Source organism: Leucoraja erinacea, chromosome 1 (assembly GCF_028641065.1).
Source record: "Leucoraja erinacea ecotype New England chromosome 1, Leri_hhj_1, whole genome shotgun sequence".
Taxonomy (NCBI): domain Eukaryota; kingdom Metazoa; phylum Chordata; class Chondrichthyes; order Rajiformes; family Rajidae; genus Leucoraja; species Leucoraja erinaceus.
Window position 1 is genome coordinate 47,577,328 of NC_073377.1, and position 14,162 is coordinate 47,591,489.

The 14,162-nt window shown below is 40.9% G+C and overlaps 1 protein-coding gene across 5 annotated transcripts in view; it reads right to left on the bottom strand.

Moving 5' to 3' along the window:
* LOC129696266 (molybdopterin synthase catalytic subunit-like) overlaps window positions 1-14,162 on the bottom strand; it is a 57,114-nt gene that overhangs the window by 33,812 nt on the left and 9,140 nt on the right. For 2 of the 5 annotated variants that reach the window (XM_055634005.1, XM_055634034.1), the window contains 2 exons: window positions 10,983-11,129; window positions 4,033-4,158 (listed from right to left, as the gene is read on the bottom strand). In XM_055634005.1, the coding sequence (XP_055489980.1) occupies window positions 4,033-4,158; window positions 10,983-11,109 (253 nt within the window). In that variant the 5' untranslated portion in view covers window positions 11,110-11,129. Of the gene's footprint in view, window positions 1-4,032; window positions 4,159-10,982; window positions 11,130-14,162 lie in introns of those variants that run through there. The other 3 variants (XM_055634015.1, XM_055634024.1, XM_055633999.1) reach the window with 2 other exon arrangements.

Here is a 14,162-nt window from a genome sequence, read left to right on the forward strand (position 1 = left end):
ATTTCGGACATTTTCGGATTTCAGAATGGAAGATTTTTAGCGTAGATTAGGTAGGTAGCGCGGGCGGCTTAAAGTCTGGAGCAGCTGCCTCCTCCCCGGAGATTTAAAAATCATTGCATAAATGTTAGTCAGTTAGTTTGGAGGGAAGATGGTGGTCCTGAGGGGTGAAGGTTGAAACTTTAATTCTTAGTCCCCACCTAATGGTCGGCGAACCACGCGGAGCTGGGGGTTCCGTCCGGCCGCGGGCGGCGCCGGTTGTAGCTCCGACCCCGGCAAAAAAACCCCTGGCTGCGAGGCGCTCCAAATCCAGCGCGGCCCGGACCGGTTCCCAGCTCCGAGAATGTCAAGTCACAAAATCGCAGCGCTGGGATACCAGCGGGGAGCGGGCAATGCCTACCGGGTCGCCGTGCGGCAAGCTCCGGAGCGCTGTGGCCGCCTTCTTCCAACATTCGCGGAGCGTCGCTGGATTTGGAGCCGCGGAGCTGAGGGCTCCGTCCGGCCGCGGGCAGCGCCGGTTGGAGCTCCGAGGCAAACCCCTGCTGCAGCTCCAAATCCAGCGACGCTACGCGATGTTGTTAGACGGCCACAGCGCTTTTGCATTATGGGAATACGGTAAGGCATTGCCAGCACCCGCTGGTATCCCATTCCAAACGCCGCAGAAAAAAATAGAGCTTATCCTCCGGCCGCGGGCCGCGCTGGATTTGGAGCGCCTCGCAGCCAGGGGTAGAGTTGTCGGGGTCGGAGCTACAACCGGCGCCGCCCACGGCCCCACCGGCCACAGCGCTGCGGAGCTTACTGCACAGCGACCCGGTAAGGCATTGACCGCTCCCCGCCTCTCCGACCAGGTAGGGGACTAAGAATTAAAGTTTACCCCTTCACCCCCCTTCACATAAAAGCCCTCCAAACTAACTGACTAACATTTAAGCAATGATTTACAGATGTTTAAGCGTCTCCCGGTCTCCAGGGAGGAGGCAGCCGCTACAGTAGTACAGACCTGGGTTGACCGTGGGTCGTTTTGGGTCAGGTTTGGCGCCAAACGCGAGCTTTGGTGCGCAGACGACATCTGGAAAAAATGGCCGGTTTTCGGAGCTTTTCGGTTTCTGGAACACCGGATAAAAGGTTGTGCACCTGTACTATAAACAGCAGAAACTGATTGGTTTTGAATATCAAACATATACTTGGGAATCCGCTATTATATTTATACATAGAAACATAGAAATTAGGTGCAGGAGTAGGCCATTCGGCCCTTCGAGCCTGCACCGCCATTCAATATGATCATGGCTGATCATCAAACTCAGTATCCCGTACCTGCCTTCTCTCCATACCCCCTGATCCCCTTAGCCACAAGGGCCACATCTAACTCCCTCTTAAATATAGCCAATGAACTGGCCTCAAGTACCCTCTGTGGCAGAGAGTTCCAGAGATTCACCACTCTCTGTGTGAAAAAAGGTCTTCTCATCTCGGTTTTAAAGGATTTCCCCTTTATCCTTAAGCTGTGACCCTTTGTCCTGGACTTCCCTAACATCGGGAACAATCTTCCTGCATCTAGCCTGTCCAACCCCTTAAGAAATTTTGTAAGTTTCTATAAGATCCCCTCTCAATCTTCTAAATTCTAGAGAGCAGCAAACCAAGTCTATCCAGTCTTTCTTCATAAGACAGTCCTGACATCCCAGGAATCAGTCTGGTGAACCGTCTCTGCACTCCCTCTATGGCAATAATGTCCTTCCTCAGATTTGGAGACCAAAACTGTATGCAATACTCCAGGTGTGGTCTCACCAAGACATCACTGCCAAACTCATTAATTAATTCATTCATTCATTTGCTATTTAAAAGTAAATACCTTAATATTTCAAGATATTGCAAAGCAAGATCTTCCTGAAGCTCATGATGTATTAATCTAATCATTAATCATGGAAAATGCATTTGTTCCATCTTTTCAAACTGGGATAATTAGAACAGGAAAAAAAAACTTTTTACAGCATGTCTCCAAATGGACTTGTTTCCAAATCGGAGACAAATCACAAAACAACTTTATGCTTTTTTTCCACCATCTTAAAAATGTTCTACAATTTTTGCCTCAAAGTTTTACCCTCACAAAATGTACTTAGTCTTCACATCACTGCCAGAGAGTGATGTGATCAATAAAACTCAGAGAAAAATCTGACTGAGGAAATGGCAGCTCACAAAAGAAATACACAATAAGTACTTAGATGTTAGCTTTTACATTATTGGAATACATTCAACAACAGACAAGCAATTCCCAAAATATGCAGAGAAAAAATATAGTTATCCTATTACGGAGAGTCAAAGGCAGCAGCCTGGGGCAGGGCCACAGGTTACCAGATCATTTTCTAAATCGCAGATGGTACCTGGTACAGGAATATCAACATGGAATAATGGTAGAAGATGAAAGACTAGAACGAAAGCCAATTCCCAATATTGACATTAAGTAAAATAAATTCTGAAAACATCTGTAGCGAAGGGATGATAAGTTTTTTTAGACTTTAAAAAGTTTGAAATTTAGAATTTTACAAAACAGTACAAAGTAAAAGATAAGAACACAAAAATCACTTCTACTACTCTTGTCACACAAGACGATTGCCTATATCTTTACAAATAATTCACAGAAGCAAAAATGCTGCAGGCAAAAAACTAAATTAAACATGTTGGTAGGAAACTTGAATCTACAATGGATTAAAGGAAGTTATTTACAGAACTTGAAGACTGCATAATACTTTTCAAAATAATTTCCATTCAACCAAAGTTTGTGAGAAGTGACATGGGGTCAAGATATTGTCAGGCTTGTATGAGTCTGACACAGAAAAATTAATGGTTACTCTGATTTAACAGCAAAAGCATGTCTTGTTTGGTTCTGATATTGATTGTAGCTGGAATAAGTGACTTCTCCCAGTAACGACACTCATACTGATAACCAGGCAGCAGCCATATTGCTCTTTAATGGTGTAAACATCAGCAAGTTGCTCTCCGAAGAACCTTTGAAACATGGCCTCCTATTGAGAGCCTTCAAACCCTCCCATCCCAACCTCTTCAAACAAGCAGAAGCAGTCCTGCTTGCCTCTGGCGCATTGTGATATTAGACTCAGAGGAATGGCACTGAAGCACCTGGGTCAAGGAGTTGTTGAAATCTTGAAGTCAAAACAAGTTACATTAGCTCCTGGCACAGCACCCGCTGCAGATTTAAAGATTATAAAGCTATACTAAACAGAAGTCTGAAGTAAGATAGAAAATGATGGAAACAACCTGATAACTATTTCAGCATTTTATTTTATTTCAGATTTCCAGCATTTGCACCATGCTACTTTCCAGTGAAAATAAATCAGAAATTAATCCAGAAGTACCTGGTGAGGGAGCAGTGCAGTGCAGAGCAGAGGGAGGAGCATTTTCCATTGCTAAAAATGTTAAGATAGACACAATATGCTTAATTCATAGATCCCAAGTTACAATTAATATTTAAATATCGATCCACATACTCTGCATGTAGTGACAGCTTAAACATTGTGTGCTCAGATGTTAAACTGGAAGCAAATCAGTGCCCATGATACGCCGGAAGCTGGATGATGATGCTATATGCCTACCGCTAGGTGATGTTCATGATCAAAATGCTACTTATTCAAGGTCAAGTTCATCAGCTACTGCAGGAAGACAGTAGAGATCAGTTGGAGCTTTGTCTGACCTTATTTGATTTGAAACCACAAAACCTTATTTGGTTCAGCAACAATACCGATATCTTATACCCATTTTTAATAGACTGTTTTCCAAACAGCCTTACCCATGTCTTGTCCCTCCTGCGAGTGATATATATGCATGAAAATGTTAATGATATAGTCATGTAGTGTAATAATTGAGTCCTCGGCATAGGACCCAGTTATTATGCTACATGTCTATATCATTACCATTTACAAACTCCACTCAACCATCAACTGGCATCTGGAACATAACATTATCAACACCTAGAAAATTACATTATCAATCATGCTGTTCAAATGTGAGATAGACAACTCAACAGCTTACCGATAAACATAGACACAGCTCCACAAGATGGAGATTTTACTGATTCTGCTACTTCATCTGTGGAAAGCTTCTCATAAGTCACTTTTATCAAATCCTTTGGTTGGTCTTCCAGTTCGCACATGGTAACTGGAGAAAGAGAGATATAATTTAGCGAGTTGAAAAGTCATGCCATGTTGATTCAATATCAGACTGACTTTTCAGCAAAGTTGTCCCTAAATACAGTTCCACATCGAGTTATTTTAACGATTTAGAACAATCTTTTTGAAATAATTCATTAATTAAAAATGAAATGTTGATTCCATATATCCATTCTGCAACAATAATAAACGTAAATGGGGGCTCTAATCCTTGGATATTGTGATTGAAAAAATAATTTCAAGCAGTTTAATGAACTGTTTTGCAACTTAACTCGCTGACAAGAGAACAAGAACATGCCAATAAATATCTAAAAGAGATGTAACTTTTCTAAGTACTTCACACTACATCTCAACACACCCAACATAAAGGGCTGGAGCACAAGATAAGAACTCTGGTATTGGGGAAGTGTGTTAACGTTCGGTGCAGATTAGTTATCACATGAAGTCAGAGAGACTGGCCAAATGGACCTTCCTCATGCTGGAGGATGTACTAGGGGAATTCCATAAGGACAATAGACATTAGACAATAGGTGCAGGAGTAGGTCATTCGGCTCTTTGAGCCAGCACCGCCATTCAATGTGATCATGGCTGATCATCCACAATCAGTATCTAGTTCCTGCCTTCTCCCCATATCCCCTGAATCCGCTATCTTTAAGAGCCCTATCTAGCTCTCTCTTGAAAGTATCCAGAGAACCGGCCTCCACCGCCCTCCGAGGCAGAGAATTCCATACTCACAACTCTCTGTGTGAAAAAGTGTTTCCTCATCTCTGTTCCAAATGGCTTACCCCTTATTCTTAAACTGTGGTCCCTGGTTCTTGACTCCCCCAACATCGGGAACATGTTTCCTGCCTCTAGCGTGTCCAAACCCTTAATAATCTTATATGTTTCAATAAGATCCCCTCTCATTCTTCTAATTTGCAGAGTATACAAGTCATGCCACTCCATTCTCCTGTTTTTGTTACCAAAGTGGATAACCTCACATTTATCCACATTAAACTGCATCTGCCATGCATCTGCCCACTTACCCAACCTGTCCAAGTCACCCTGCATTCTCATAGCATCCTCCTCACAGTTCACACTGCCACCCAGCTTTGTGTCAACTGCAAATTTGCTAATGTTGCTTTGAATCCCTTCATTCTCAATTATTTATTATCTATATTAACGACTTGGGTAGATGGTAAAGGTAAGTTTGTTGACGACACAAAAATAGGCAGGAGAGCATGCTGTGGTAAAAATATCTGCATTACCCAACAGGATGTTGATAGGCTGCAAGAGGTGGTGAAATAGTGACAAAATGGAATTTAACGTGGGAAAGTGTCATACACTGCACTAGTCTGAATCAAAAAACAAAACATTATCTAATCGAGTACAGAGGGATCTAGCTCTTTTGATGCATGAAATCCAAGAAGGTAGCATGCAAGTACAGTGGGAAATAAATCGCATATTTGCCTTTATTGCAAATGGGTTGGAGTTTAGAAATAGAAATGTATTGTTGCCAAAGTACAGTTTTAGTGAGGCCTTGCCTGCAGAATGTCATTAAGTTTTGACTCTCTAATTTGAGAGAGATTACACAAGCATTAGTTTTAGTTAAGTTTAATGATACAGCGTGGAAACAGGCCTCCGTGTTCACACCGACCAACGATCCTCATACACCAAAAGTATATCCAATACACTAGGGACAATATACAATTTTTACCAAAGCAAATTAACCTACAAACCTGTACGTCTTTGGAATGTGGGAGGAAACCGGAGCATTCAAGGAAAACCCATGCAGTCACAGGGAGAAAGGGGAGAATAAGAGGTGACATTATTAAATCATATCAGAAACATAATCACACCTACAAATTAGAATTACTCAAATATGTGGGTGGTGAATCTGCAGAATTAATTGCCACAGATGACAGTGTAGGCCAAATCATTGGGTATTTAAAAAAAAAGATTCTTGATTAGTAAGGGCGTCAAAGATTATGGGAGAAGTTAGGAGAATGGGGTTGAGAGGGTAAAATAGATCAGCCATGTTCGAATGGCAGGGCAGACATGTTGGGCTGAATGGCCTAATTCTGCTCCTATGTCTTATGGTTTTAATATTAAGAATGCCCAATGTGAATTAGAAATATTATGATAATCTGGGAAAGCAGACTAATTGCTTTGCAAAAGTAATAATGCTTTCATTTGTAATCTGACATATCTTTTCACATTACTTGTGCATACATTTATTTCACACTGACTTAAAAGTTAAGTGTACTGCACATGAATAAATAATTTATTTTACCCTGTGCTAAGTTCTAAGAGGCTCGAGTTGAAACAGACAGTGTTGCTCTAAGCAAGTGAAATGGAGATACACATTTGATGATGACAATGGCTCAGATTCTGATGGGTGCTCTGAACATTATCCAGATATATAAAAGTCCCATAAAGTGTTGAAAAGCAAGCTGTGATCCTAAGGGAAAGGTTCTAGATAAATATACTTTTCCCCATAACTAATGTCAATTCAACCAATTTTATTTACGTAGTGATCTGCTAAAAATGTATTATTTTAGAAATTAGTCATTTGAAATAAAAATAAATAATAGTTAAGGTAAAAAATACTGGGGTTATTCATCCTATATGTTGATTCAAGAGACTTTCTCCACGTGGCTGATTTATATTCCGGGTGGAGGCAGGTTTGTTTTTATCATTTAAAAATAAATTGGATAGTTATATGGACGGGAAGGGAATGGAGGGTTATGGTCTGAGCGCAGGTATATGGGACTAGGGGAGATTATGTGTTCGGCACGGACTAGAAGGGTCGAGATGGCCTGTTTCCGTGCTGTAATTGTTATATGGTTATATGATTATCTCGCTCTATCAATGTATTAAGCTTCTGACTAGTTACTGTAAAGGAGCAAGACATAAAATGCTGGAACAATTCAGAGGGTCAGGCAGCACCTGGTGAGGGAATGGAAAAACAACGTTTTGGGACGGGACCCTTCCACTCCCTCCCTACAAGAGATCCTTCTTCCCTGTGGTTATCAAATTGTACAACTCTACCTCCTTCTGTCATGGAGTAGACCCACTCCCCTCCCCCCAAATTTTGCACATTCCCAATCCTTTCCACTCTTCATTTTAATTTCATGCATCTTGTATATTATGACTGTTGGTAGATTAATTTCCCTCCTGGGATAAATAAAGTTCTATCGTATCGTATCGTGAATGCTGCCTAACCTGCTCAGTTCAGCCAGCACTGCTTTGCATAAGATTCCAGCATCTACAGTTTCTTGAGTCTCTACTGTAAAGAAGTTCTCCTATCTGTCATTGCTCTACTCATTAGTACCATTTACCACTAGAATGAATGACAGTAATGGTGAGCACATCTGAATGTTTTGAAAAGTTAAACAAAATAATTACTTTTAAGTGTACAGGCCCATGATGTTAATGGAACTAAGTTTGCAATATTTTGTAAAACCAAACACCCGATGATTGTAAAATCAGTAATTACAATAATAGTTGTATAGTTTCAAGTTGCACAGATAAAGAAAGTTGAGTACTTTAAAATATACCGATTATTAAAATTTACAGTGAGTAAATACATTGACTCTGGAAGTTGCCCAAGAAAGCAAGACTCGTGCAATGTCATTGTGATAAATAATGTTAAATGCAATCCATTCGATAACTTAACCATTGCAGGTCATGTCTTCGTTCACCTTGCAGTCCAACTCACATTTTCAAAGTGCATGCTTTTCATATAATTGTACCGTCCTTATCTCTAAATCTCCTCTCAATCTCTTTTGTTTAGCACATTTGCCATTTGCCTTGTCTTCTTCATATCTCTTATTTCTGTTGGATTATTCTCCACATGTATTTACCATCCATAGTTTCATGAATGTTTTATATTCACTTATTTTGTAATTCATCTATCAGAAATCTGCCATCCTTCATCACTAAAATTGTAGGACAGAAATCAGATTATTGCATTAAGGAGAGACCTGGACATACTGTAAGTGAATGAGTGATAGAAACAGTGGTCCCTGTTTAAAGATGCAAAGCTGTTGATATTTACATACATTAGTTATGTATTATTGAGCTGCCAGAGCTCAATGCATTCTATGCACACTTTAATAGGGAGAACATTTATGTGCCTTCCCGGGCCCCCATAGCCCCCAATGGTATTACAATCTTGGTCACAGAGGCTGACGTCAGAAGATCCTTCAACCTCTCTTTACTGAACACGGAAGGTCATAAGGTCATAAATGATAGGAGCAGAATTAGGCCATTCGGTCCATCAAGTCTACACAGCCGCTCAATCATGGCCAATTTATCTCTCCCTCCTAACCCCATTCTCCTGCCTTCTCCCCATAACACCCATACTTATCAAGAAACCATCTATCTCTGCCTTAAAAATATCAATTGATAGCCTCCACAGCCTTCTGTGGTAAAGAATTCCACAGATGCACCACCCTCTGACTAAAGAAGTTCCTCCTCATCTCCTTCATAAAGGAACGTTCTTTAATTCTAAGGCTATGACCTCTAGTCCTAGACTCCCCCACTATCCTGTCCACATCCACTCTATTCAACCATTTCACTATTCGTTATACTAAATCTAACACATTGTGGTAGCGGTGTGGAATGAGCTCCCAGTGGAAGTGGTGGAGGCAGGTTCATTGGTATCATTTAAAAATAAATTGGATAGGCATATGGATGAGAAGGGAATGGAGGGTTATGGTATGAGTGCAGGCAGGTGGGACTAAGGGGAAAAAAAGTTGTTCGGCACAGACTTGTAGGGCCGAGATGGCCTGTTTCCGTGCTGTAATTGTTATATGGTTATATGGTTATTGTGATTCTTCCCAATTTAAACTTCAAAACTATAGAAATAAAACAATAGATGACACAACATTGCTGATCCCGTCTGTTAATGGATACGGACTCTCAGTTACCATTTCTCTGCTCACTTCTTACTTTATCTTTCGTTCCTGTGTGGTGGTTTTACTCTTTTAAATTATGATCTCCAAGCATATCAAATCAAGTTATCACCAAGTCCCCTCTTCTGAGTAGGAGCTAGGTCAGTATCAGCCATGCTTGCATTTCATTAGAAGATTAAATAATATAAAAATATCTGTTCATTCAGATAAATCCAGTGATGATTCTCAAAATTACTTTCTGGTTTACCCCATATCACTGTGATACTTAATTTATCATGCTTATTTCAGCAATTCATTCTAAGTTAGTAACTTAAAGTTTGCAAGAAGAAAGAAATCTTGTTTACAACATTATAGTACTCACAATTGAGAAATATTCCAAACCATCATGGAACAAGGAGATAAAATATTTCATTCTCATTAGCGAGAACTTCTTTAATCAGAGGGTGATGAATCTGTGGAATTATTTACCCAGAAGGCTGTGAAGGCCAAGTCAGTGGATATTTTTAAGACAGAGATGGATAGATTCTTGATTAGTACAGGTGTCAGCGATTTTGGGGAGAAGGCAGGAAAATGGGGTTCAGAGGGAGAGATAGATCAGCCATGATTGAACGGCGGAGTAGACTTGATGGGCCGAATGATCTAATTCTACTCCTATTCCTTATGAGCTCAAGGATAAATTGAACAAACATGCCAATTACACCATTTCAATAGCTTTACAATAATTAGGTGTTTCAGTGAGAAATACAAGAACATGCATGGCACAATGGTTCCTTTGCCACATCAGTCAGCAGCTTCTAAACATAGAAAATAGGTGCAGGAGTAGGCCATTTGGCCCTTCGAGCCAGCACCACCATTCAATATGATCATGGCTGATCTTCCAAAATCTGTACCCCGTTGTGGCTTTTCCCCCATATCCCTTGATTTCTTTAGGCCTAAGAGCTAAATCTAACTCTCTCTTGAAAACATGCAGTGAATTGGCCTCCACTGCCTTCTGTGGCAGAATTCCAGACTCACAACTCTCTAGGTGAAAACATTTTTCCTCATCTCAGTCCTAAATGGGCTACCCCTTATTCTTTAAACTGTGACCCCTGGTACTAGACTCCCCCAAAATCGGGAACATTTTTCCTGCATCTACCGTGTCCAATCTCCTAAGAATTTTATGTTTCGAAAAGTTCCCCTCTCATCTGTCTAAATTCCAGCGAATACAAGCCCAGTCGACCCATTCTTTCATCATACGTCAGTCCCGCCATCCTGGGAATTAACCTGGTGAACCTACACTGCACTCCCTCAATAGCAATAATGCCCTTCCTCAAATTAGGAGATCAAAACTGCACACAATACTTCTTTCTGATTGAAAGTGCTAACGAGCACTCTTCCTCACAATGAAACCCTTGTCAAATTTAAGGTTATGATCATTAGCAAAATGGTGTGCCTCTATATACCCTTTCAAAAAGTTGAAATTATATTTCTTTCTCTGTTCAAGGACATTGCGCCTGAAGTATTAACTGTTTCTCTTTCCACGGATACCTTCCGACCTGCTAAATGTTTCCAGATTTTTCTGTTTTTATTTTGTATCTATTTTTAAGTGGTGGCAGAAAATGCTCGATGTTCTGGAATGATTTATGCTGCAATCCCATCCCTTTCCCCAACAAAATATTTCTTCACTACAGTTTGTTTTTGGTCGTATGGGTTCATTCTCATCTTGGTCATGTTTGTTTACAGTGTCATCTACAGAAGAATAATATGGCTCCGTTTAATAAAGACTCCAAGCCAGGTGCAAAAGGACGAAAGGTAAAACTCAGAAGACATGGATCAACTGAATCACTGGACCTGGCCAAAATTAAAGAATCAATCAGGAGTTTTAACATACGGCCTCCTGCACCTGAAGTTATATTTGAAGAGAAGTTGGAAATACCTGCGTATGTGAGCCAGGAACTAGCCCCCGCTGATGGGGGGGATGACAGCAATCTCGTCGCCTGGCTCGAGGAACAGAAGCTGATCTCCCAGGACGATGTATACCTGACGAACAGCAAGAATGACATGATCTCTTATGGTACCAAGCCTGTGGATGCGGTAAGAAAGGAAAAATATGCTACATAAATATGCTACGTAACAGTGTCGTTTAATATATGGGATTGAATTGTATTTATTTTAACTTGTACCAATGATTGTCTTTAAAAACAAGGTGATAGCCATCATTGTCAGGCCAGAAAAATCTCCACCTCCAAAACCTGTCTACGTTTGGCTAAGCCGTGTGTCCTAGATTCTCTAACCATCAAAAGTGATATTCCATAACATTCACAATCATTTTTAAAACTATTATAACTCAGGGCAACAAAACAAAAATATTAGAAGATAGAAATAGACACAAAAACTATAAAAGTCAATTTTTTATTTTTTTTAAAGGCATGATTTTATACCTTTTCTTCCTCAAAGCTATTCCTCTGTTTAAAATAATAGGTTGCTAGTCCAACGCATAACCTAATCTGTTCAAGGTACACATTTATCAGAGCAAGTACCAGCAAGTCATCACCAGTCCGGATCTAATTTGTGCAAATATTCCACAAAACCCACCTCAGAGCAGCTAGAATGCTCACAATTTCCCGATTTGCATAGGATCCTGAATATGGTGACATTCACTTGGAGAAATCCTGTCTATTCAGCATTGAATTAGTTCCAGGTCAAGCAGCCAAAATGTGTAGGAAGGAACTGCCGATGCTGGTTTATACTGAAGATAAGTGCAAAATGCTGGAGTAACTCAGCAGGACAGGGAAACTGCCGAGTTACTTCTGCATTTTGTGTCTAGGTCAATATATCCAAAATTCATCATGAACATTCCTGACTTTCTTGCCGCTCCCCATGGGAAAGCATAAAGTACCAGCAAATGTCTTTCACATATCAAATTGATGAGGCAGATGAAGTCAATAACTGTGCATGTAGACATTTAGCTGCAAATTTATATTTATATTTATATTTCATATAGTATGACCTAGGCACAACATTAGAAGGAATGAGCACAATATTTACAATCACAAGCAAGTTAGAAATACTTTCCCTACACACACACTCCAGGACAGCTAACACGACTGAGGGAAAACAGTTGATTCGGGGCCAAGTGATAGTCACCGAGTTATACAGCATGGAAACAGACCCATCAGCCCAACCCATTCATGCCAACCAAGATGTCCCATCTAAGCTAGTTCCTTTTGCCCGTGTTTGGCCCATAATCTTTCTATCCATGTACCTGTCCAAGTGTCTTAAATGCTGTTATAATACCTTCTTCAACTACCTCCTCGTTCCATATATCCATCACCCTCTGTGAACAGATCGCCCCTCAGGGTCTAATTAAATCTTTCCCCTCCGCATTAAACTTATGTCCTCTTATTCTTGATTCCCCTATCCCAAGTACAAGATGTTAGACACACTGGTCTATAGTTAGGCTATATAGTATGGCTTTCTTAGCAGCCCTTCTTAAATAGGAGCCGAATCAATGGTACTCAGAACATAGTGTTACTCCTCAGAAATAACAGTGTTCTCAACCACTAGGGTACATTTTATGGTGGAAAGAACTGGCTTAAATCAAAGGTACACACAAAATGCTGGAGTAACTCAACGGGACAGGCAGCATCTCTGAAGAGAAGGAATAGGTAGATTTTAGTGTTCAAGAAGGAACTGCAGATGCTGGAAAATCGAAGGTACACAAAAATGCTGGAGAAACTCAGCAGGTGCAGCAGCATTTATGGAGCGAAGGAAATAGGTGACGTTTCGGGCCGAAACCCTTCTTCAGGGTTTTAGTTTAGATTTTAGTTTAGTTTAGCATAGCATAGAAACAGACCTTTCGGCCCACGAAGTCTGCATCGACCACCGATCCCAGCACATTAATGCTATCCTACACACCAAGGGCAATTTACAATTTAACCGGCCTATTAGCCTATAAACCTGTAGTTCTTTGGAGTGTGGGAGGAAACCAGAGCACTAGAAAACCTATCCAGGGCACGCGGAGAACAAACAAACTCCGTACAGACAGCACCTACAGTCAGGATCAAACCTGGTTGTCTGGTGCTCTAAGGCAGACATCTAATGAGGATTATTCCAAATCTTTAATTGACTGACCCCATGTGTAAATTTAAGGGCATTAGGTCCTCGTAGATTTGTAGATTCTGTAGAGTATAATGAAGGAACTGCAGATGCTGGTTAATACACAGAAGGACACAAAGTGCTTAGGTAGCTCATTGGGTAAGGCAGCATCTCTGGAGAACATGGATTGATGGGTGGAAAGAAAGCTAGATGAGGGAAGAGGCAGGACACAGCATGGCAGATAATAGGTGGACACAGGCAAGGTCCCCCTCCCCCCCCCCTCGGCAGAAGGGTGGAACAAAAGCCAGAGATAAAAGCAGAAAATGTGAGACAGGATTGAAGAGGTGAAAAGTTGCAGGAGGGGAGGAGGCTGGGGAGGGAAGAAATATGTGGGCATCCAGGCAGGGAAATAAAATGGAGGGGAGCGGGGGAGGGGGTTTAGTAGGAGATTACCTAGAATTGGAGAATTCAATGTTTATACCGTTAAGATATGCAAGCGAAATATGAGGTATTGTTCCTCTAATTTGCGTGTGGCCTCTGTGAATGGAGGAGGCCCAGGACAGAAAAGTAATTATGGGAATGAGAAGGCAGACCGAGTATGTGCTCAGTAATCGGGGTAGATAAGGTTAAAGGTGTGGCGGTCCCTGGCCACTACAAAGGAGGTGCACATGAACCGCTGTATCACCTGGAATGTGGTCCCTGGATGGAGGGGAAGCAGGAGATATACGGACAGGCGTTACATCTGCTGCGGATGCAGTGAATTATGTTCAAGCCAATAGCTTTTGATTTAAAAAAAAGCAGAAATGATATCACAGGAGAAATATCCATTGCTTTTGTTGTACTTGCGGACAAAAGTGTAATACCCAGAATATAAAAGCCAGGAAGTTATGCTGTGCCAACATAAAACATTATTTGGTTTAAATTTGAGAACTGTTTCTAATTCAGAAAGAATATGAAAGTTTTAAAGAGGGTACAGAACAGATTTATTGAAGCAGATCCAGGCTTCAAGGATTAAGAT